Source organism: Tubulanus polymorphus, chromosome 1 (genome assembly GCF_964204645.1).
Source record: "Tubulanus polymorphus chromosome 1, tnTubPoly1.2, whole genome shotgun sequence".
NCBI classification, from domain to species: domain Eukaryota; kingdom Metazoa; phylum Nemertea; class Palaeonemertea; order Tubulaniformes; family Tubulanidae; genus Tubulanus; species Tubulanus polymorphus.
The window spans coordinates 21,846,717-21,873,243 of NC_134025.1; the positions used below are offsets into that span (position 1 = coordinate 21,846,717).

Sequence of the window (26,527 nt, forward strand, 5' to 3'; positions counted from 1 at the left end):
CTGATTGATGAGTTGAGCCACGTCCTCTTTAGATCTAAACATCGCCATCGTTATCCCGATAACGCCCGTTTACCGATGCCTTAAAATATGAATTTTTCAGAAATTTTAGCCGCGATCAAATAAGCGTCTTTGGCCATATTTGGCACAGGCCAAATTTGGCCCAACCAAAAACGTCAGACCAGGTCCGAGCCAAATTTTAGCACGGGACAAATGATTGCGATTGAATTGCAACTGGTACCGGAAATGACTCACTTCACTTTGTTTGAGCATCATTTAACATCGAGTGTTTTGCGTGTGAACACGCTCTCTAATTAGGCTCGGGCCAAATATGGCTCCAGTCTGATCTGTGCCAATTTGGCCCGTGTGATCGCGGCTTTTCTCTTCAGCATCATTGCCATTTTTAGATTCAGGGGTTTTACTCCCTGTCGCTTTAAAGAGGAACAGGATTCTGTGGACACGTCACGTTCAGGTCCAGTTTCACGAGAAAGATTTCAAATTATATCATTTGGGTACACCTCATATTTGGTATATCTATGATATCGAAATTGAATGCGTCATATGCTTAATTTTAGAACTATACCATTTGTTGTTTAGTAATTCTCATTTTCTAAAATTGTATGAATCACAGCCATCTTATCTAGATTCAAGTTGATTGGCATTCTACTTATATATGCTCGACGACTATACATTTTCATGAGTTACGATATCCGTGAATCTACGGAATGATAAGATGCTCTTATTGCGTAAGACGAACAATACCGAGTATCGAGAAGCCATGCGTTAAAGAGTAAATCAAAATTCAAATATTCAAACGAAACAATATCGCGTCCGAAAAAAAATGAAAAGAAAGCAATCACTTGATTGAGTCATGAAATATTCATCGCTCACAAGAGGCCGCGTTAACGCGTGCATGCGCTCCGCGATTTAGAGAAAGTGGTGAAATTTTACACTTTGATCGTTATGAATCATCATCGATACAATATTTGCTCTTCTTTATCGAAGTGGGTCCGGGTACATGCACCGCAAAGCGGTGTACACAGGTGCTCTTCAAACGGCACTCAGCCGAGCGTAAAAAACACGCCGGGGGAACAGGTAGAAAAGTTACGCGATCGATTGACGGTGGAGGTGGACTTTAGCGTTGTAATACTCGGCTATATCATCGCAGGAACAGATTGGCGAATCGAGAGCAATTTCTCCGGTTTCCTTCGCCGTATGAGCAACGCTTCGCGGGAGGGAAAGAAATTCGTACAACTCGTCTACAATTTCTATCGGGAGTAAATACCAGAAACGTTTTCGCTCCGCGCGAGGCCACAAACGATCTTCCGTTTCGATTACTCAGTGACTCTAGTTAAAACCGTGATTTTCCGGGCGAGTTGAGTGCCTTTCTATACGGACGGATCCGAGGAGTTCGTAAAAGCAACAAACTACTTCCTCCGATACCACCCAGGTGAAATCTTCAGATTTAAAATCTCCATCAGCCTGATGCAGTTCAACGATCCGTACATGAAGGTGGTTTTCGCGGAAAAATTTCCCCGCGATTACCGTAACAACAATCAAAATACGTACCTTTCATTTGGAAAAAGTTCAGCGATTCGATGGCGTGTAGCGCGCCGCTGTTATCTAAAGTCCAGTCGAATTCGGCGGGCACCCTCGGCTCGAGTTCCATTTCTTTGTTGAACGTTTGGTCCGTGCTCGATACTCGATTAATCAAACAATTAGACACCTAGAAAGCGAAGCGAATCGAATGTCAAAAATCAAGTAGTCAATTTTTTCTACGTTTCAATTAGAATCGAATCAGATTTTCACTAAAGTAAGTTTATCAACTATTGTATTCTGTCACATCAGTAAAATCCCTGATTTATAAATAGTTTAAGCATAAGATGCTTTAGCTTTTAATATCATAGATATTCCAAATATGAGGGAATATGATTTCTCATGAAACTGGACCCGGGATGAAGGTGTCGTGTCCACAGTGTCCTCATTAATAAAGAAACAGTGTTCAACCTCTAGATCTAACGCAACTAGCGCATACAAAACATAATGAACAACGATATTCATGCGACTTTCTCTTAGTAATACCCCCCCCCCCGCAGTGAATAAAAAGAAACTCGATTATCGATTGTTGTGGCGGGATCAATTATAGAGAGGTCTGTACGCAACCGTAATTTCTCAGGAATTCACATGCGCTTTCTCTTTTCTCGACGACAAACCCGTCATCATCGACGAAGACGAAGAATTCTTTTGATGCGTATCAGACGCCAAAAAAAAAAACACATGAAAGCCGATGTAAATGATAGAAAATGGCTTTCCGTCGTCGAATTGAGATAATGCCACCGCCGCCGCAGAGAAAATTACACGCACGCTACACGCGTCATCCCTTTACCTGTAAAAACGCCGTGGGATCTTGTTCTTTGAGTACTTCGATGCTGAACTGTAGCAGACCGGTCGTACGCTGCAGTTTACCCGTACAGTGCGACACCTGCTCTTTGAGGTTGTAGATTTTCTGATCGCGCTCTTTGCGTATGGAGTCGAGTAGATGTTGCTTTCGTCGTTTGACGGCTTCGATGAGGGCGTCGCACTGCGTGACCACCTGAGCTTCGAACTCCTTACGGTTTGTCTGCGCGGAAGAAAAGATGAAATACATGAAAATAACGATTCAGAATCGAAGCAAAGTCAGCATTTTCACAAACTATGTTCACACATTTTCATACATTTTGTTCATACATGTACCACTACAATACAATTCAATTCAATTCAAATTTATTCATCATAAAATTTTAAGATTGTGGATGATGATAAAAAAGAATTTCCTATGACGTGTAATTCTTAGGGCCTAGCAACTTGTTAAAGACATTGGTCGCAGATATGGAGACACTGGATTGGCAAATGCGAAGGATAAGAAACTCTAATCAGATTCTCGAGCAGGTGTTTTTGAGTGTTCTCTGTGATACATTCCAACGAATCCTATCCTTAGAATCTGATTAAAACCCGAGCTACCTATCTCCTGTTAGTCGATGGCTCTGATTTCTGAAACTATGGTCTAGCATCAGCCTTAGATCAACGTGATTCTAATTCAAAACATAGGCATCTATCTCCTCTGAGACTCTAGACATTGATACGGATTCCGTAGCCGCGATCACACGAGCATTTATGGCCACTAAATGTATTTATGCATGCATTTATCATTGGAACAACTGTTTGGCCCGGGCCAAATGTGGCCTGACCAAAAACGTCAGACCAGGCCAGAGCCAAATTTCAGCACGGGTCAAATTATTGTGAGTGTATTGCAACTGGTTCTGGAAGTGCCTCACATCACTTTGTTTAAGCATTTTTTGGTATCCAGTGAGTGGTTTGCTTGTGAATGCACTCTCTAATTAGGCACGGGCCAAATTAGACTCGGGCCTGATCCTGCCGATGTTGGCCCGGGCTGAATTGTCTCGAAGCGACACTGTGGCTATTGTATTTCTTCATTTGAGTAAAAGTGCCTGCGATCCCGCGATTTCTGAACAAATTCCGAGACAGGCAACATCGTTCCCAGGACACTAACTGTTATTTTTCAGTCGACTTAACAAGCTTCATAATTTGCGAAACAAAGATCGCTTTGTTGTTTGTATAAACAATCGATGTAATCATCTCCAGATCCAATGTAAATATGGCATTTGCTTGTATGTTATTGGTCATATGAAATAATGTTATGCAATTAATTCCTAGTATTTTCTCAGCAACGGCTGGTTAATATTATTAGTGTAGTACATGATATAAGCATATTATTGAAATGAAAGCTCCGAAATGAAAGGGATGATGTTTCACAGCTGTTTAGTCTCTGAATCTTTAAATTTTTATCGGCTTTTTAAGTGAACACTTAAGTGTGCGATTGAACGGGAAGCATCCAGAAGAGAAATGAAAATAACATTTCACGTATTTATCTTTGAAATTTATGTTTACAGTACAGAGATTGCAACCGGAATAAATTGCCTAGACGTGCAAAGAGGCAGACGTGACATGACCATTCTTAAAACAAAATCGCAAATGATTGGATCTTATCTTAGTGCGACCTGAGTTTGGCATTAGTGCGACCCAAGTCAGGCTTTAACTGCTATATCAAAATCATGTAATATCTGTTAGTGCAAGCAAAAATACATCCTCTTTATGTATTTTTGGTGCAAGGAATACAGAAATAATGTCAAAAATAATAGTTATGTACATCCATAATCGCATATATCTAGTCAAAGTGAGGGCCTTAAGTCAATTGCAGAGAGGATTCATAGGATAACAACCCATTTTCATCGATGATGCGTTGTTTATTTCGGCGGATCATCCTCGGTTTCTTCAACGACGCCGCTCCGCTCGATGCTGACTAACGACGACCAATAAACAGTTCGGGGACGGCTGTCACGATGCCGATGCGTCTGCTTTTAAATAGCTATCGGCGACGCTCTCACGTTTACAGACGCATAATCGTCGCCATTCACGGTCAATAGATTTGTGGTAAATCTACATTAGATTGAAGCCAATCGACGACGGGGAATTTCAATAAATCCCCCGGGTACGACGTCGACAGTCGACGCGGCGCATCGTCCGACGACGACGATACGGAATACGTTCGAAAAGACGTCGAGCTCTTAAAATCCGAAGCGCCGGTCGGATAAACGCGCGTGGATTGTCTAATCCCCAAGCGTTCGGTAAATATTTAGCCGGCGCGAGCGTAGGCAGCCAAATGGCTCCAGTCGACGACGCCGCCGATGACAGCGGCGGCGCGCGCTCGCTTAATCAGAAAGACGAGTCAAGTTGTCGGAGACGCTCAATTTACTAGAGACAATAGCGTGCAGCGTAATCGCTACGATCGCCGAATCCCCCGGTGGCAATCTATCCGAGGTATCGTCTAAACGTGAGTTACTATACTGCTATAAAAAAAGAGAACGCGCTCTCGCACGCGAAATTATGCAGCGCGCACATCCTTCCCGCTCGTATTGTCGTCGTTGCGAAATCACGGGCAATTACCACCTTGAAATAGAATTCCGCATAAAACAATCAGTAGCCCCCGAAGCCTAATGGCGCCAGTGATTAATCGTTGATTTATGGAGTCTACGCGGGGCTCTCGATGATTCAATCCCAGGAGAGTGCGAGGAGTCCTCAGAAAGCGACTATTAGAATAGTAGAGACAGAAAGGTCAGTTGTTAGAAGGCAACTTAAAGGGGCTCTTCTTAATCAAACTGGCAAAATGCTGTGAAGTTTGATTTGGTAACAGTTGGCCTAGTGTAAATGCACACCTTTTAGAACTTTGGCCATGACTTGGCCGAGCCGTTTCAGCCCACAAAAACTCAAAGTGCGCACTGAAGTGGTAGAAGTGGTAACAGTTGATCCAACAGTTGCTAACAGTTGAATGAATCTGTTTGGTCAAATCAATTTGGTTGGTCAAATCAATGTGGTATGACCAAAAGTGAAAATATCAGTGCTGGGATTGAGAATAAACTGTATGGTCCTATTTGGACAATAATTGCTTATTTTTATCCTAGTTTGTTGTTAGTTGTGGCAAGTTCCATGACGGTCTGAACCTCTCAAAAACAGTTCAGACCAATCTAGCCTTTACCTTGGTCCATACCCACAAGTTAAATGTACATAATATGGACGTTGCTAAAGAGTGGAGTCATGTTAGAATACAGACATCGAACGGGCGCTAGTATTGTTTTTTGTCGTTTCCTGATTGGAAGCTTTGACAATCGCAAATTTGAAATCATGTAATTCGATCCGATTGAACGGAAATTATGGAAATTGCTGCGGAAGAGGTAATCCGTAGAACAACATACCCATTGTTCGTATCACCAGATTAGGGCTGGTGGAAGCAATTTGGGATTGGTGGTACGACCTGACTTTTCAAAAGGCCCGAGGTGTCATCAGCAAACTTTGAAAGTTCGGCGTGGGAGGGTCTGGGGGATCTCCCCCATAAAAGTCTTTTTAGACAAGTTGCTTATGGATGCGTGCATTTTCCTGGCATAAGAACTGCCGAAGTTAAGCACACATTTCTAAATCGATAATCACAAATTTGGGTGGAATTGATTTGGCTAACAAACTCAATCATTATTGGTCCGACCAAGGATGGCAGGTCAAGTTGAAGTTGAAGTTGAAGTTCAAATTGATTTCACGGTAAGCAAATGACAGGTTATACAGAGAGTGAGAGAAAAAAAACAAACAATGTAATTCACAATTTTTCAACGAGCACAATTATAAAAAGAGAGAAAGAAAGTAGCTTTCTGTGTGGCCCAAGCAAAGCCTGTACACTGAATATGTCACACCTGCTCCGCCCAGGGGGGGGGCCCAGAGATTGCAGTCAAAGAGCTTATACATTTTCAAGGAGAATACCATTATGAGGAATCCATCATTCAGCGCCTTTCACCTCAATACGCATAACAACATAATACTTAAAGCCCTTTGTATCTTTTTCATAATAACTGATGAAGTAATATTGACACGAGAGAGTTTTCGCCCCATTCTAGCCCATGTACACATCTGACGCATAACCGTTATGATAATTGACCATTGAAACATATTCTTATGAGATATAAATGATGCACGTGCTGCGCGCACGGGTTCGAACAGAAACTTCAATGAATCACACGCAGTAAATCTACTTGAGATTCATTGTCCCGAAGAAATGGACTATAAATTGTATGTCGAATCGCGGGGTGACACAAGGATAGAAATACATTTATCATGTTCTACTGCTGGTAAGGGCTTTCGAGCCGGCGATGTCCAGATGGTTGAGTAGACCAGACAACAATTCGGTATTCGTGTCACAGCATGGGATTACACCGCATGACAATACTCATATGTACTACTTCTCACGATGCCGAACAATGCCACGCTGTGAATGTTGGTTTTTTTGCTATTCGTAGGAACAATGCGTTTAACTCAGATTTTCCAGGACTTGCTATACTCTGGATTATCGTGATAAAACTGAGGCCTGCAGACGACTTTTAGTGTCATTAGTCATGACGCAATTACTAATGAAACTTTATAAAGATTTTCAATCATTTATGTTCGATCTCCGGCCCTGGCTCTTATATTCCATTGGTAATCGAATCAGCATTACAATTAGGGTTTAAGTAGTTAGTTTGAGAATCAAACCCCTCTTCCATAAAACTGGCCAGTCATACCTTTCAAACTTTTCAACGAATCTTGGAATTGAATGCTTACAGTGAGGCCCGTGCCAAGCTTTTTGAGGGGCAGTTCTATTTCAAGAAAAAGGGCACTTTTTACCACGAAAAGGGGCACTTTCCTGTTGAAAAAGGACAGATCTTTAATACGAAGTGCCCGGGTACCTGAATGAATCATTTGAGAATGGACAATTTTCAATTTCCATTAAAAAAACATGAAAATTGAATCTCACTTTCGATAAAATCATGACCCAAATTAGTTGAAGCTGACTTTTTTAGGGGCACTTTGAAAATTTTAGGGGGTCCATTCTCTTTCCCCGAACCCCCCCCCCTCGGCGCAGGCCTTAGAGCAACGTGTACTGTGGTTCAGAGTCATTCTATCTGAGATGTAAAAAGATTTCAGGTCCCAAATCAGCAGTGAAAAGTTTACTGTATTTTTGCCATGTCATCAACAATGCATTTGGAGGCATTCGGGGATATTCAAATCGCACACAGGGCTCTTGACCCCAGACCCGACGAGACCAATACCGCGATCCATGATAATAGAATGGATATAGCATAATAATCCATCGAGAATTCCACCAGGAAAAGGACTAATTACGAGGTACACACCTGCCTATCTGAATAACAGTAGATCCACGGCGACTCAAAGTCTAGACTCATATCTCATCGAGAGGCTCATTTCTCATAAAAATGCAAATATAATCCCAGCGATAATCAACTAAATCGATGATGCAGGACTGGAATCTAACTGGGATCTTTCATCGAGAAATAAATAATCGCAAAATTTCATATTTGAAATTTTATATCAGAAATAATATTTGATCGGTTACACTACGCGGCCGCTGCTATACTGCTGGCCTATATCAAAAGCCGAATGAACTTTCAACAAACCTACCCCTAATGAATTTACGAGTAATTAGATTTTTCAACGCTCGAATCGTGAATAGCACGCCGAATTCAATTTCGCTGAAGGGTCATAGCGTTTAGATTGAATCGCTGATATTTTTCAGAGCGCGTCTATCTCGCAGTTAGACGTATATGATGGATTCCTCGTAGAGAGCGAACGAGAATTGGCAGATAAGCCATTTCGATAAGGTCGCCGCGCGTTTTCGAGAAATCGCGCAATTTATAAAGCGATCTTTTATGAATCAGCGACGGCACGGACTATTGTCTTTTTGACAGGCGACTTATATTTACGAGCCTCCCGTTCAGTATTAGGTCATGCAATAAAACAGAGAGATTCACATGAACTGTCTTCACCGGGTTGACATTGATAGATAAGTCAGATATTAGAAAGACTAACTGGATTTATGCTGTGAACACTAGAGCCGCGGACACACGGAGATGAATTGGCATGGGCAAAAATTAGCCCAGATCAGGCCCCGAGTCAAATTTGGCGCATGCCTAATTAGACAGCGCGTTCACACATAAAACACTCGATACTGAACAATGCTTAAAAACGAAACAAGAACATTGTCATTCACACGCAATAATTTGTTGAATAATTTGACGCCCGCTAAAATTTGGCATTTTGGTCGGCTGCATTCTTGGGCTAATCAGGCAGGGTTTCGGGCTGTGGTAATCTCGATGCAATCAGATTCAAATCCCTCCTGATTGAGGATGCAGTGTTTGTAGCTAATTCATGTCTGGATATCATTAGATGGTTTCATAGTGCATAGTGTATAGCCTTAAGCCTTAATACTTTTTGGTTGGAGAATGTGGAAAGGTGTAATAATTCATAATGATGAACACAAGGAATAGAGGGTCCGCCACTGCTGAATAGGGCTTTCTTTGAAGCAGCCAGGAAGCCCTAATTTACCTAAATAGTCAGAAGGACACAAAATAAAAATATATCACAAAACTCGGTTCCACAGTCAAGAGTTGAATTTGATTCTAAATGGTTTTAAGGCAATTGAAACTGAGGATAAAATGTATGTAGAATTTGTCATCAGTTGACATGATGAAGGCAAACATATTCATGATATCATATGCCGCATTCACTTCGGAGTTTGCTTCGTGTTACTTTAGGGAGACAGCTCTGTGCAAGTCTCCCCTCTTTGCAAAAAGGTCAATAGTTCGCTCCCCTTCTGCAGTATCTATCTTAACCACCTGAGCCCTGACTGGTTAGCCCCGAGGCAAAAAAGAACATCGAACTGATGATCACAAGAGTGGTTGATACAACGCGCCGAAGTGGTGGCTTTGAAGTTGAACGAAAATACAACGTGCTGGTAGGATATCTCCTCGTCATCACTGTTATTAAGTCTTACCTGCACGCGTTCCGTCATGCCCTTTAATCTCTGAATGAATTCGGTTCCAGATCTGGCTTTTTCCGATAAAGTTTGAAGTATCTGCGACAACTCGGCCTGTAAAGATTAAAGAACATTCGTACATTACACTAAATCCGATTATCATTATCTATATACGGAGGTTGGATCGAAAACCGCTACATATGTTATACCGGGTATATCGCGAAGGACCGAAGTCCCGAAGGACCCAGAAAATTTCGAAAAAAAAACATTTATCATTACTTAGATCACTCTAGAATATTGACTAATTCAACAGAGGTGGCTGGCCCCTGAACTCACATCATGTGGTTTTGGCATTCAATGCATTTTCTAATCCAATTCAAAGACGGACATTTTTGATGTCTGTCTGGCTTTCAGCTAATAAGCTTCATTAATAGTTGGTCGATCTTGATAAAACGTGGGTACAATGTTAGTACGGGGGTCTAGTCGAGTAGTGCAAAATGGACTGAGCACGCCACCTAGTGGCAGAAACATAAAGGGGTCGAAATTTAAAAAGTTGTCTCTACAAAATTTAGCTATTGACCCGATACAACATCCAAAATGCAATGGGAACAAACGCATGTGAATTTCAGAGTTCGAGCCCGAGAACCGTTGTCGCCTAAGGCTCGTTCTATCACCCTTTAAACAAAGATATAGATTCGTTTCTCGTATCATTTTTCATAATCCCGGTGGGAGCGTAACAGCTGAGTTCGCTAACTCGACAAATCGCTCGAACTCCCTGATAATCTGTGTCAACTATCATTGAACTAATTATACAGCAGCCTATCTTGTTTGCATCGTTTTTATCACTTAATACTAGATGCTCACTTCGGATTCAACAACATATTCTTATTATCGCATGTTACTGATTCTCCAGAGCTTATCTGGTCCGTTTTATGTTGGAATATACATAGGCCTAATTATTTTGTTGTAATTCGCATGCATGTTGATAAGGGCCCCCCCCCCTCCGTAAATCGATCATTCCATAACAAATTGACTACTTCTGAACACAAAACTGATAGCATTTTTGGCCCTGGCCAAATTGGACCCGGAACAACTGTTCACACAGGTGCCAAATGGGCCTGTGCCTGTTTGGCCCGGGTTAAAATCGTCTATCATCTGTTATCGCTGCATCTGAAATGTCGTTCCATTTTGGTCTGGTTATTCAATTCATCTATCCAAGAATTTGGAATTTTTTTGTGCCGTGGCAGTCTCAGGATGCCATCGCATTTGAATCCCAACTGACGGAGGAAGCAGCATCATAGCATAAACCCCAAACCTGACTGGGTGCACAGTTCAACATCATCATTTCCCAATCAAAAGTTTATGTTACATTTTATCAATTACATCCATGGTAAAGCAATTAATAAGCCACATGAAACCATGGACTCACTACAGAGGTGAACATTTCTATACAAAATGCATGAATAGTTGAGGCCTGGTCTAGTGTGCAAAGAGTTTATCACAGCAGCTTCTATTCCAATGCAATTGCAAAGGCTGTATTAGCAGCACGGAGCAAAAATTACTGAGCGTTAGTTGTAATGGTATCAAGAAGTCCTAATGAGTTTTAGTGTTCAGAAAGTCATTAGTTCAGTATTCTCGGTATAATCATCAATCCGGCTATTACTAGTGAGAAGTTTCGAGATATCAAACAGATGTCTTCTGAATGGGCTTTTACAAGTATATAGCCTACTACAATACAGACTTATATATACATTACAATAATGAAATACGAGATGATTGAGTTGATTTTCAAAATGACCACGGACCTAGTGTGGTTTCAACATGAAATAGAAGAGTATAAGGGCTTTGATAAAAAAATGGCCAACTTCACTAAGCCCACTGGAATAATAATAATATTAATTTCGCCATGTACATACGCAGTATAAATGATATAGAGATTATAAACAATTTACACACATACGAGGCTGGATGCTTGGAAAGCCAGTGGAGGCTGTGTAATTAACTTCACCTCGGTGACTGTTGGTGATTGCAACTTAATCTTAAGCTGACTGGGCTGATTGCTCAACAGTTAACCAGTATTTACCCTTGTAAAAATGCGGTTTTAATTGCCACTTTGTCATTGATCCTTATAAGTTAACTTTTTTTTAAAAGTTAACTTTTGAGTTAAGGCTGTGTTTGGCTCATACAGAAAGCTACTTTCCTTTCTCTCTTCTTATAATTGTGCTTGTTTAAAAAATTGCTAATTATATTTTTTTCATTTTTCCCTTTCCTTTAATCTCTGTGTATAGCCTTTCATGCTTTCTGTGACATAAATTTGAACTTGAACTTGAGCAACCGCGCCTACCGTCTTAAGTTGTTGAGTTGGCTATAGAGAAACTAAATGAGCTACAATCCGAGCCGATGATATCCATATCATGCAACTGGCCACATGGATGGGTTCAAAAATAAGTATACCAGTAGAACAATTGATGCGATAAGATAGGCGTTAGCACCTTCTCATTGAAGTCATTCTGCTATGAGTCAGCCCTCTGGTCCATTTGAACCGCATAATAGCTGAAAGAAGGGTCGATTCACTGGAGAAATGATGATGCTCGGCGCACTTCATACCTCACCTTATCGTCTGTGTCTCTATCGGCGTCAATGTTTTACACCTTTATCTCGTTCGACGGCGCCAAAGTGATTCATTTTACGCGGATATTTATACTAATATTTAATAGATAAGTCGTAGTCGGCGGTGGTTATTTCTCCATCAATGAACTCACTCATCATCTGAACCATTTAAACCAGGCCCGGGTTTTATAGATATGGAAGAAAAATTGTCCCTGGGAACATTTTAAAATTTGCTAGTTATGGTGGTTGTCACCCAGATTGAGGATTCATTCCTAGAGATAACTTTGATACTCAGTCTATGAAACCGTAAAACCGGACCCTGGCGTTTCACTTCTAGGTTACCTATACAATCGGTCAGCATCAGAAGCAAACTGATTGACAATTGATTTGACGACAATGTCTAGTGGCGTTTAGCGACTGCAGTGGTGGCAATAATTTAATGAATGACGCTTTTTTCTTTGAATCAACCATGCTTTCGAAGAAATTGAAGTAAATTTGCAGCAGTTAAATATACATGAACCTCTCAAAATCGGCAATTAGCCGTGGCAATCAAAAATTGCTTCCAACATGCCGGTCATGCATGTCAATTGCTTTTAGGAGGTACAATTTCAATCTGTTCTTCTTCATTTACTGAAGAATTTGTGTATCTTGTTCTTACACTCTAGATCCTTAATCCAATTGAAACTAAGATTGTCCTAACCCTTATTCACCGCGACTCATAAACCCCATTACATACCCTCACCCTTCATGTGCCCAGTAAGGTTCATCTTCCTGATATGCCTTATGGGAACAATTCGTTTCACCACTGGCCTGTTGTCGTACTGCAACTGAGTTTACTGTGCAGGTTAAATCAACTATGAGTGCACCCAAACCCCACCAAAACCCTTATCCGTGTATGGGTAATATGTGAAGGATACCAGTCAGTTACGGAAGCTAAGCCTTGGTATCATGATCGTGTATCAAGTTTGAAGTCACCTGTCTGTCAATTGAAGAAATTCTAGTAACGATGTTTTTTTCTGGGAATGAATCATTCTACGCTCCATTGTCGCGTACCTGTATCTGAATAGCGCGCTTCGATAATTTCAGAAGATTCTTACTCGAATTGAGCGTTGTCTTTGGTTCTTCGGCGCAAAATAGATATTCTTCATTGCGACAGATTTTACCCTCATTACAAAATGAATAACGGGCTGATTTCTCTGTCATATGCCGCGTGTCGTTTATACAATAATATAAGGACCCTGTTGCACCAGGTTTCTAACTTGATGTGGCTGACAATAGGATAACTCATCAAAATTTAGTTCATTTGCAATTAACATTCATCCATATTTTTAGCCACCCACATATAACATAAGGAAAATCGTATCTCTTGATAAACTCAGATTGATCTTTAAGGTTCATAAATAGCACGGTTTTTATTTCAACATTTGCACAATTTGAGAAATTATGGATAGAATTCCGAATTTTACAGGAGGTCTGTCATTGTTGTCTCTGAATATTAGCGAACCAGGTAGATCCTTCCTTGCTCGGAGGTCAAAGTTGACGGCAGAGTCAAGGATGCATCCAAGGGGAGGATGCAGGGGGTGCGTACCCCTTCCCCCAAAATGTGTAAAGTTGCCCCGAAATTTTACAGCAAAACGAATACATTAAACTGATACCTAAGTAGTACTCAATATTTCCTGAATTGTCTACATTTTTTCCGATTAGCTTTCCTTTGGGTTCCCTTTTAAAAATATGATATGCTCTGTGCACCCCTTCCTGAATCAGACCCTAGACCCGGAAATCATCATTTCACTGAGGCAGAAGAGTCAGTTTCAGATAACACTGACGAGCAGAGCACATAAGTGTGCGTATGACAATAGAACTAGCCGATGATGAAATATAACCGAGAACGCCGAGAAGCCAATTATTACGTAGCCCGAAGCTCCCGATATCGGTGGATCTTGCAGAGACTTTCTTCCGCCACCACCTCCGTTCTCTCTCTCTCTCTCTCTCTTTCCCTCAGTTCTCTCTCAATCAGTCAGCCATACACACAACACACGCGGCGAGTAAAACAAATCTAATCATACCCGATGTCAACGAACGCGACGACGACTGAGTCACTTGGTTACGATTCAATTTCAGTTGATCCGGCGAAAATTAAGGGTGTCACACCTTTCCGTCGTCGACGTTAGAGGGAAGCGGCGTAGAAGATCGATCCGCGAAAGGTGAAAGCCTTACTTTGTATTTCATCACGCCCCAATCAGAAATACGTCATGCTACCCCTGCATTATTATCATATACGAATTGGAAAGAAATTGTAGCAATATGCAGATCGGCAAGGAAAAAAATTGAAAGTCAATGAATGAGTAAGAGACCAGCGTGAGTTGCTTGCTGGATTCAGGCTTGATCAAAGATTGTTTACCTGAACCTGAAACGAAAATTTCTAATTATGTACTTCGATCTCAGGAATGGAGCTCAAATCTACACTAAATCATCTGGACTTTACTTTTTATGATTCGGTTACCACGGCATTGTGTATACACGGGGTCTGTACTTCAGGTAGATTGATTTCAAATCAGACATCTACACTTAAGATCAAGACCATGATCTATTATACCCAGAATTGATGAATCTGCAGGGTGGATCTAGGGTCTGCTTCAGGGAGGGGTGCCCGCCCCAAAATAGGGCACATCATATAATTAATCCCTGAAAGAAAGCTCATCAGAAAAAATTAGCTCATATTTGGAAATACAGAGAAGAGCTTATGAATTTCTTTTTTAGGTATCAGTTTGATATATTTCATTTTCCTATCAAATTTCAGGGCAACCTGATATTTCAGAGGGGGTGCGTACCCCCTGCTACCCCCTTCGATCATCCATTCAATCCGCCACTGATCTGGTACTATGTGTTCGAATTCAACAAAGACTAAAAATATAACGTAATTATCGTGAGCTCTCTCATTAATAGCAAACAAAGCCGTTCACAGCGGTAGGTTATCGAAACGTTTACAGCGCGCTCTACTCTAAGCAGCCAGCGTTGAAGACTTTCTTATTTTGAACAACACACAGGAAAGGTGTTAAATTCAATAGCGTTCGTAAGCCATAAGCAAATATGTTCGCGCAGCAATCTAACACAAAGGACGAAAAACGACACCGTTCGTTTGTAAATTACTTATGGAATCGGAGAACCGTTGATTGTGTGTCGACCGTCGCCAGTGAGTCTCCGTTACGTTCGGATCGAGCGTATTTCGGTTTAGTGACCGACGCGGAGGGGCGGAATCGGCGACAATAGACCCGCGATCGAACAATAAAAATACGATATATCCGATGCCTTCAACTGTACATTTTCGAGTGGCTCATTATTCGCTGTTTAATAGGCTATTGTCGTCGGGTGATGATGTTTATTTTTCTCGCTTGCGCTTTTTTTTCCAAATACGCGAGAACGAAAAATAGAACGGCAAACCCGACAGGCAAATGCAAAGCGAAAATCAATGGAAAAAAAGCACGGTACGTTCATGCGCGCCCGTAAAACGAACACGTTCCGTAAGTCTAATTTCTCTCCGATTGCGGGCGCAATCGTTTAACCCCCTCTGTTAACCCGCAATTACGTATTTAGAATATTGTATAGCTAGCGTTAATTTCCTCTACGACCCACCGCAACAGTAGCAAACGCGCAAGTTCGACAAATCATGCGCGAAATCGTCACAATTTCACGAGACCGCGTTCTGAAGGTCGGCGGGATGCTGGCGATAACGGACAGTAATTAGAACCGCTCGCAGAGCGCTGCTACCAGCGCGCGCCTGTACCGCGGCATTTTCAGCTGCCAATTTTTTTCTGGTACAATTACTTTCCGATTATACGAGAAACAACATCGCAAAAAATAAAGGGATCATGCGAAGTCACGTGTAATTCGTACGAGACATCGATGTATTGTTTCGGCGAGGTATCGTGTTGTTTTTCACCGAGTCTCTCATCGAGTCGTCGTTGTTATAATATGTGGTTATTATTTCCTCGGCGCTCGTGATCAATAGCCGCGGCGTTTGAAGTGCTCGTCGCACTGTCGCCAGGTTTATCGATTCGCCGCCGAGTCTCTCATCTCTACGTTGACTGCTATAGCAGTTGTATCACCGCGGTTATTATTAGTTACTACTGCCGCTATTCAGTGCGGTCAACAATCTTAAATGGCTGTTGTAATAAGGGCAATTGTGCGAATATATTGTAATGATACGGAAGGGCAATAACAAACAAATGTATCGAGTGACGCTAAAATAAGAATCCCGCACCAATGATATAAATAAAAGTCGGAAATGTTGAATTATGATTATCTGATTATCACATCATGTTATTTCATCTTAATCTCATTCACTAGCTCATTACTGTTAGTATTTGTGATCATCATCATTGTTTTTGTACATAGATTTTCAAGGACAACGATCCTCCACTCGAGTACAGCCTCCTGGCTTACCTCCTTTCCCCTTGTTATATATAATCTACTCTATCCTACAAGGGAGCCATGAGGAATATACGACGGATTTTTATTTTGATTCGCTCAACCCACTGAGCGCCACACAGGGCATTATAAACAGGTTCGATGTTTCTTTTTCCCAATGGGGGAGACACCAGAGAAGAACCTTCAACCAAGAAATTCTGTCGCTACCAGGATTCTAACCAATGAACCCTGGATTGACGAGACCAGTGAGACTACACCAATGCGCCTACGATGCAACTGTGTCACACAATGTCTTCAACTTTTCCAAATTCGTTCCAGCACATCTTAAACTACTTGAAAAGAGTTGGCGTTTTTCATGCAATTCTCAACACGAGCATCAATAGGGACATCATTACTTAACTATGATATGGGGGTAGTCTTATTAGCTTATGAGGATGAATGTAGGTAAAAATCCCCGGAATAACATTTCCCTAGCTAGTTAATTCATATATATCTACGATCTAATGCAATAGAAATATTGATAGGGTATTGTCGATTGGCTTAACATTTCAAGTATAATGTCACGAAATGTTATACAACTTTTCATAAGACATAGTTGATAGTTGGTGCCTCATATATATATTTTCATTCCTTGTATAAACTCAGGTTCAGGGTCCTATAGAGTTATTCAAAATTCTAACACTTGTTTGACACCCCTTATGTAATATCCAAATACATCAAACTGACTATCAGTATATACAAACAAGTTTTAATCCACTATCAAAACGAGTTTTGACTGGTATGCCACATATGTATAGGCTTATGTCTTCTAAAATAATCGCACCATTTTTGATTCGATTTCTAAGCCTAAGCCGACACGAGCAGGCCAGGCCTACTTGAATATTCATCGAAATAGTGGTAATAATTCTTCGAAAGAATATCGTTACATTGTTGATCACTTCAAAAAAGTTTATAATCCCATAACCCCTCGCACAAGTGTGCACGTATGGTTTCATTATTTAGCCTTGAAAACGCTCTCAAAGCCAGAGCAAAAATGCACAATCATCAAAATGAGCAATATCGCAAGATAGACTACGATAATATTCTTATGCGTACAACTTAGTCATAACAGTTATCAAATCATTCCCCCCCCCCCCCCGAGGAAGTGAAGCCTAGCCATCTGATCCACGAAGCTATAATCTGTAAAATAATTGTAAAACATGAGATCCTCCGTAGCCGAGAGAATCGCAGTGATTATTTGACTGATATGAATGGTGGTGACCAATTCTCTCTGACGACGACATTTGTATGGCTTGTTGTGCTTATTGAGAAAAAGACGCTGGTTTAGCTGGTTGAGCGTTCATCGTTTACTGGGATCGCCTCGTAACAAGCAGACTAACTTATATAAGCTTATCTTGGATCTCTTCAGATTCAGATGGGTGCAAACGCATATCCGTTATATCCCGAGTTCTGTTAGAATCTACCTGATTACGTTAGTGTTGCAGTGACTTTGTTATATGAAATAATCACTAATATTGGCCGGAAATGCGTCTAAAAAGGTTCAATTTTTCGAAAAAAATTTCTTGCAGGAGGTATCCCCTATGGTGCTCGCGGCTAAATAAGAGTTAAATTTGTTCAAATAAGTCTAAATTTGCACCCACCAAAAAAGAGGCCGTGTACAGGCGGAAAAAAGTTTTTGGCCAAATGTGTTGAGTTTAACTGAACATTTTAAGTCCTTCCCTGCATCATTTGAATTGTAGAAATAAATTCGATATTGCTAAACCTTACAATATTTTCTGATCAATTCTCCTTCCTAAGATCGGTGATCATGACTTCGATAGTTGCATCAAATTATCGCCTTCGCAGTCAAAAAACAACTGAACACACCTCCTCCGCTGCCTGATTAGCAAGGAGATGAATGACTTCGAAGATTCTAAGTGAAAACTGACAGCTGGCTCGTGTTTGCGAACACCTTACACATGATAGAATAGACCGATAGAATAATGATGACGAACACCTTACACATGATAGAATAGACCGATAGAATAATGATGATGATGATGCCTCGGCGCCAGCGAGCTTAGTTTCACTTCGAAGATGATCTCAGCTAATCAGTCTCATAAAACCTCATTCGACTCGAGCTTATATAGTCAATTCATGGATATCCCTATTGTACTTTTTATTAGTATTAGATGAATATATTTAGAGCAGGTACCAGACCTTATCAGTATTGACAAAACACTACAATAAAGGAACTAAAGGTGAAATGCAAACATCGGAAATCCGAGTGATTGACCGTTTTCGACAAAGATAGAAAAATCTTCAACAACAACAACGTATTTAAATGAAGACAGATGTGGCGGAAGTCGGGAACAACGCCCCGGCATTGACACACGAGGCGCTGATCGAGCCCCGATGATTGAATCAATCACGTAGAACTTGTTAAAATCATTTATCTGTGAAAATTACGCAGACAGACTGTCGCCAATCTCAGTTTGCTTAGCGCTAGCTAGCTAAAAGCGATATGGCGATGATATCGAGCCCCGTGTACGCACGGAGTGCTGGCGATTTACAGTGGCGCTTGCGCGTGCACATATTCCCAGCTACGATTGAATATGCAATCTGATTAAATTTCTACATCGTAGAGATCAACTGAGAATTGATCTCGAAAAATTGACTTCGCGGAACTAAGATTAAAAAGATGTTCATACCTATCTATTTTTTTCGTTTCACGCATGACTTGCTGAGAGCGAATCATGACATTATTAGCAGGTACAAGGCATCTTTTTACCAATTGATGGACCACCACCAAGGGGCAGATCCGAATCGCTTTAGAAGGGCGATGCAGAAAAAAGGGCAACTGTACTTCATAGAAAGTATTGCGCGGACCAACGAAGGGCCTCCCCCGGAAAATCTAAAAGATCTAGACTTATTCTAGCAACTTATTAGATCATCTGATTTCTATAGACCATCAATTGACTGGATGGAACATTGTGATATATGAGAAAAAAGTTTCTGAAGAATGATTTAGACACCGCAAAGGCAGTCCTCTCATAGCTCAGGACTTGAAAAGTGCTTATACCTCCATTAGACCATTTTTTAACAAAAAAAAAATATACACTAGTCGGTAAAGTCGTATTTAGACCATGAAAGTGATATCATTTATAGTATCGTTACTTTGTCAGAACTCTACACATTCCTTCCATCAATATAGACGAAAAATATGTTCGCCAGAAGATTTCTCCCACTCAAAAATAAAAATATGAAGTTCGTTTCCCATGACTGTTAACAGATCAGCTTTCTTATATAACGTTTCAACACCTTACGTAAGATTCACATGAGACACTTCAATCAAAGCGTAAAATTACTAGATAACAAAACATATTCCATGCAAATCTAAACAGGTTTGCATGTTGTTAGAAAATACATAGTTGAGTGATATTGAGCGAAAAGAAAAAGAAAAGCGAAAAGAAAATTTACCATTTTACCATTTTACCCGGAGAACAACAACACGAACATAGGACCGACCAATTAACTCTCGCGGCCGCCAACCTATGATAAGTGCTATCAGTAACAAATTGAATTTTTTTCTGTAATATGAAAGTAAATTAATGAATTAAAAGAAAGTCAAATTAATCAGTTATCAACAGTAAGACCCTCACTGACACATTTCATATTTCTATACGCAGCAAACAAATCAAATCAGTATTTCTCATTGTCAAATAGTAACAATACTGAAAATCAGGAACAGTTGGCAACTCTCTCTCTTAATCGGTCATCGTCAGACCTCTATTTGCTTCCAGCCTTTTTATAAATAATCTATCATCATTTCTTTTTCTCTTGAAAATGTTTTATTGTCATCAATGCTGTGTTACATTCTCTATTGTGATATTCCAATCTCGCAATGTAATTACTAAATAGTCAATAAAGATTAATTGAATCGATCAATTGAATCGAATCTCCGCCTAGAAATGGAGTAAGAGGAATTCCTGCCTCATACGGCGACTTCTTCCCGGGTTATTGTTCGAAGGTATTGAATCGGAAAGGGCTTATTCTTAAGCCATAAACCCATTAATTAGGCACTCTAATCTACCGACAATTGAAATTCCTCAGAGAAAGGTGCCGGACTTACAGTCCGCTACAAAGACTGCTCGTCGGTAAATTTAATCTCGAGCACATTCGAAGACGTTCGCTGGAGACAGTCAGTCTGGAAAGCGATGGCGTAGACAAAAGTCATCGCGCCGCGGACAAATCTTCGAAAACGTGCTCGACGAAATGAGCGCCTCGTCGTCGACACCTGTCCACCACAAAACAGAATAATGAAGAAAAATCTACTTTGTCGCCGAACGAACGCCGTACGTGTCGCTGATGATGTTTCATTGTGTGGACTAATGCCGGCTTTATGATGGAGAGAAAAAAAATCAGCCTCTCGCCAGTTCAAGGCACCGAGGTTAGATTTTCTGACCGGCGACAAAAATGTGTTTTGGTTTTTCAAGAACGGGTTAGATCCCTTTCAGAAAGGGTTCTTTGGCCACAGGACAGCATGGTTCTCCGTATAACTCTGAAGAGCGGTTACTTTTGCCGATGCTAAATCCCAAGCTTTCGATTTCGGTTTGGAGTGTTCGCCAAAAACCCTTGGAATTCATTCAACACTGAATTTTGGTGTAATCTTCCAATAATATCTCCCCCATTATTGCTTTGCACAATAGTTTGATAGTTAATCATTAACTATCAAACTATTGTGCAAAGCAATAGTCGCTGTAACCAATGATAGAATATTGGTATCAAATCATGTATAGGGGTAGCAGACTATTGACCAGGGGTGGACTCATTTCGGAGTGGATGTTAAAATGATCGGGGTGGTTTAAAACACCTAGTTGAGAACGCTGAACAAATAAAATGAGGATCAGGTGTTCTATTGGAAAAGTTTTTTTGACAAACACATTCACGTAACGAAACATTCTCCCCAATCTCCACAATACACATAATTACGCATCCATGTAACGTGTTTACTACGCCATATACGCGAAAATGGGGTTGAATAAAAACTACATTTTCATGACACCGTCGAGGAGGTTGTAGTAGGCCTATTGGCAAAATAAAACGTCGAAATGACGATTCAATTGCTGCAAGGCGTAGGAGTCTCACGCGTATAAGAGATCGTAGAAAAATCTATGAACTAAAATAATGTATCACTATCTCGCATTTCCATTGTAACGAAAACCTTTTCATCAAAATCGATACCTAGTAAGTATTTACGCAAACAAAACGCGCCCGAGGATTTTTTGCACAACACTTACACACGACGAAAGGAGCGATAAAAGATTACATTACTCCAACAATACGTTTCGAATAGACTAATACTTCTCTCGAGGCCAGCCCGTGGGGGTCATTGATTCTCCAGAAAATGTTTCATACCGGTTGTTTAGCTCCGGTTATGTTTTGTGATTTATTCGTAGGTGTCAACGCTCCGATTTTACGTGTAGGTAAACTTTTCAGTATAGTTCATCGGGTATAAACCAGTCCAAAAACAGCGGATGCCAGATTCGAAAGGAAAACAAGGGAAAAAGCCCTTACAAAAACATAGGCTATATCGTTTTCACTGTATGTGGGTGACGCAGGGGCAGATCCAGACCATACATACCGCGCACCATCTACAATAAATACCCATTCGTAGAAACAATAGAAAGTTGTAACTGTAATTTGGCCTTAAGACTGCACTGAATAGGCCTAGAGCCCCAAATTTTTAATTACACTCTCGGGACAGCGATGCCCCAGTGCCCCTATTCTCTCCTCAGATGTCTGGACTTCGAAATCCCTGTATTAACCCAATTAGCACTCAGGAATTTCACTATAGTATGTAGTGCCTATTACTCCTCGGAAATCCATATTTATCACAATATAGAATAAACTAATTTCCAGTTCATTTTCATGTATTTGCGCCTATAAGTTTATGGTATTTTGTAGTAAACAGTCAAGGCTTTCATATGATTTGAGATTTGATGAGGTGGACCACCAAAATCATTACCTTCACCTCACACCCCCCCTGAAATCCATCCAGACATACTTGCATATAAGTGAGTGCTCGGATCTGTCATGTTCATAGTCCAAATACTCAAGGATTTCAAAAAGGAAGATGTTGTTTTCTGCACGAAGTTTTGACATCTTGGATGTCTAGGTTATCCTAAGCTAATGGGTTCGAATCCAACTGTAACCATTTCTGTGCAGCACACAAAAAGTGTCAGGGTGGCTCGAGGGCTAATAGGTTGACGTAGTAAACTCAGACATCACCGATAAGTAGACTTGGAGTATGTGCTGATTGTGCATTTCAGTGAACTCAATCAATGTTCAAACAAAGAAAACATGGGCCGCACAGATGAAACGTCACCTACAGATACAAAGGCAGTTTCCACGAGTAATTTCAAAATGTAACCTTACAAAATAGAAAAGGCCATCGTTTTGTCGAAGAGGGGGGGATAGTGCTGAAGAGCCAGGTGGCCTCCTCAAAAACAGTCAACAAAAACTTAGCCAGACCACTTAAAAATCCAAACCATATTTCCAACATACGTATATGTAGAAAAGTAATTATTGTGAAGATAATTGCTTGTAGACATAACAAGCAACTTCGATGACAAGTCGACATTCAGCACTGGTGATGTTGAATTGTTTAACGTGAGAATTGAGTGTTTAATCGCCAGACCAAACTAATCTGATATCTCTAATAATCATATCGCAGTTTTCACCACAAATTAGAGTAAAATATCAAATGATCATCATTATTACTATCACTATCATTATTTTTTTTCAATTTGTATCTACTGTTTTATCACATATGTCGTTATTCTAAACGTTGTTTCGATTAACTGATTTGCAGCGGATTTTGTTATTGTTCTTTTCCAGGTCCATTCCCCTGTTTCGACTCAGCCTTTAGGCTCGGGGATGTCCTTTCAAATATGTAGGAGCAGTGTGTAGTCAAAGCAACGCTCATAAAAAAATGTTCTACCTATATCGATGAATTCATTATATTGTTATCAAAATGGTAAATTTTATTGAAAATCGTCCGAGAATTTATTCAGATTTTTTAGAGTAATTTGATGATAATTTCGGGAGTAGTCAAGTCCGTATTACTCTGATTAGGTACATTATTATGTAGGGCATCCGTACTCTATGATGAGAGATACAGTACAGGTATCGATCGGAACTACTATTCAATAAGATACGTTCACACATCCACATCGACTACAAATTCCGCTAGGTTCACTCTCCACCGCGGTGGCTTGCGCGAGGAGACTAATGAAATATTTACAAATACCTCGGTCGTTATCGGCTCCGACAGTTAAATGTATCGAAATGATTAATCGTAATAAATTGCTCGAAAAGAGAATCGTAAATAACTCGAGGGCAGAAGATACACCACCACACTTTCAAGAATGGATGATGATCGCAGGTGGTCCAATCATCAGATCACCGTGAGTAACAATCAAATGTATTTATCATATTCGATTGTAGTGTCATGTGATTGTAAATACCAAGCTTTCAATCGTGCAAAGAAATGCTTCACCTCCCCTGCTATGACATAACTGTAACCTATTCGCACAGTGTAACCACCCGGGCTCTGTTTTGATCTCTGGGTTGATGGAAACCGTGATTATTTCGCATCTTTGCAATTCAATTTCAACCTTTGCAATTCAATTTCAACGATGATGAATTTGAAAAGAACTAGATATAAAGAAGCTAATATAGACGACTCGCCGGTGCTAATTCGATCATTAATTCGAAACCCCAGGGACTATCTATAACTTACTTAGATCGTAGCGATGAACTCATGGATCTTACGCAGGTCCACAAGTTGACGGTCAGATTTAAGCGTCATTTTAATGTAAATTATTGTGAGACAATCGAAAGAATTAGTGAATTAGTAATCAATTCAATCGTTTGATAGAAATTAAACTTCAACAAAACAACCGTCGAGCTCTAATAGGTCTTGAATCCATGATCGAACGACCATCAGTCGTTGTCTATTTTAATGTTTTTTCGCTCAGGTCATTCACAGCGGACCAGAAGATATTCCACCAGATGGGTTACATAGCCTCAGTATTTATAAGGATGGATGTATCATACGAAATTTTGACTTACTGGAAACAATACCTGCCCAGTGGGCCTTACTATAACTGCAAATATGTTTCATAAGGAACATGACAACAGTATCATGATAATGATGCATATCATTTGTCATTTTATCAGCTATCAGTTTAAGCTTCGAGTAATCATTTGTCAAATGATTACTCCAAGGCTAAAGTACCATGTAAATATGACCGCCGATCCCAACTAGTTATAACTATACTTCGATTTCCTATTATCAAACTCCTGGCAAGTGTGGTTGGTTGGTTTGTAAGGAACAGCGAATCAAAACAAATCTACCAGTTACAAATTGTTGTTTAGGCCTAAATAATTATTAGATAAATCAAAATAACAGGGTCAATCCCGTTTTCAAGATCAAGTACTGGTATACCATGATTATGACTTTTGATCACGACTGATCTTTCACCTTGTAGGTCCTATGTTGTTTTTTGACTTATGCTAATTGGTTAAATTTCTAAAAGCTTAACATTAAGGGGTGATTTTCCCTCTTATCTATTCGATTGATTGATCTAGTTGTACTTGACTTTAAAGGTCTATTCGGGGCATTCACCCCAAAACCCAACACACACCTGCCACTGCATCGTAAGTCCTTCCTGGACCTAGTCAATCCATCCTGCTGAACTTACTCAATCCCTAGCAACCCTTGAGGGCTATATACCTTTCCCTAACCCTAATCAATACATTCATGGATATATGTGTTGATAAACCCAAGCTGTTGCAGTACAATAGGCCTATATCCAGGTGGTTCATTGTAACACTTGTGTATATTTCCATAACCTAAACAACAAATCTGATTCTTACCTTCTGCGCTTTACACATAGCCCCCAGGGCTTGAACTTCGTGGTCCAAATGTTGGCCGTCTTGCACGCAAATGTAGCACATTGCGCACCGACAAGACAAACAGTACATGCTCAATAGTTCGTCCTGGTGTTCGAAACATCGTGTCATTTGATTTTTACTCTTCGTTCGAATGAGCTGTTTGCCCGTTGACGCCGGCACGAGGTTGTGCCTCGCTAACGGTCCTCGCGCCGGGTGACAGCTATCCCGACAGCGGTCGCAATAAAAAACCTCGCATTGTTCGCACATCGTCGTCGCCTCCGACGCGTCTTTCTCGCACAGCTGACATTTCAGCAGCAAGTTCTTATTTTCCACGTACTTGTCGACGATCGCTTCGAGCACACGGTTTTTCGGCAGCGTCGCCGCGCCATTTTCGTCGAAGTAGACATTTTTCCGACACACCGGGCACGCGAATCCGTGAGAACTATCACCGGCGCTCAGCGACTGGAAATAAATATTACCGATACTGGGCGTGCCGACGTAAGACCCGGGTCGACTGTTGACGACAACTCCGCTGTCGGTTTCCGAAACGACCGAAAGTTTGTCATCGATATCGGGATAATCGTATTCACCGCCACCACCGCCGCTCGAATTTTCGTCCGAAGACGATGAACTGTTATTGTTGTTGTTTAGCTGCTGAGCGGGTACCTGACGCTGCACCGCGCATTGTAAACACAAAGAATGAGAGCACGGCAACAGTATAGGAGTAGTGTAAAGCCGGCTACACACCGGGCAGCGAAGTTCGTCCTCCATCGCGGAAGTTTCGATTGCGACTGAACCGGTTTTCCCCGTTCAGTTCACACGGCCTTGTATAGAGCGCCAGCTGGCGGTCGACGATAAAACTAGTAGAATACCACCAAATCGGCATGAAGCGCCAGCTAGCGGTCCGTCACAAGACTAATTAATATTGAGAAGTCCACGATAAAACATTAATAATATTTAGAAAAAGATTTAGAAGTCCACAAAAAAACAACATTAATGATATTTATAAAAATTGTTAAGAAACGAAAGAAATCATGAAGCCTGAGTAAGGACCATCAAAATCTATTCCAGAAAAAAGTCTCTTCTCTTTTCTAAAAGCAAATGACGGAAATATTTTTGATGCAAGAAAAGATTCTGAAAATA

General features: G+C 40.7%; 1 protein-coding gene across 1 annotated transcript in view; it reads right to left on the reverse strand.

Annotated features, from left to right (window-relative positions):
- LOC141910136 (E3 ubiquitin-protein ligase TRIM9-like) overlaps positions 1 to 26,157 on the reverse strand; it is a 45,488-nt gene extending 19,331 nt beyond the window's left edge. The window contains exons 1-4 of the mRNA XM_074800859.1: positions 25,367 to 26,157; positions 9,425 to 9,520; positions 2,384 to 2,617; positions 1,567 to 1,723 (exon numbers count right to left, since the gene is read on the reverse strand). Of these exons, the coding sequence (XP_074656960.1) occupies positions 1,567 to 1,723; positions 2,384 to 2,617; positions 9,425 to 9,520; positions 25,367 to 26,155 (1,276 nt within the window). The 5' untranslated portion in view covers positions 26,156 to 26,157. The remainder of the gene's footprint in view (positions 1 to 1,566; positions 1,724 to 2,383; positions 2,618 to 9,424; positions 9,521 to 25,366) is intronic.
- Between the last annotated feature and the right edge of the window lie 370 nt (positions 26,158 to 26,527).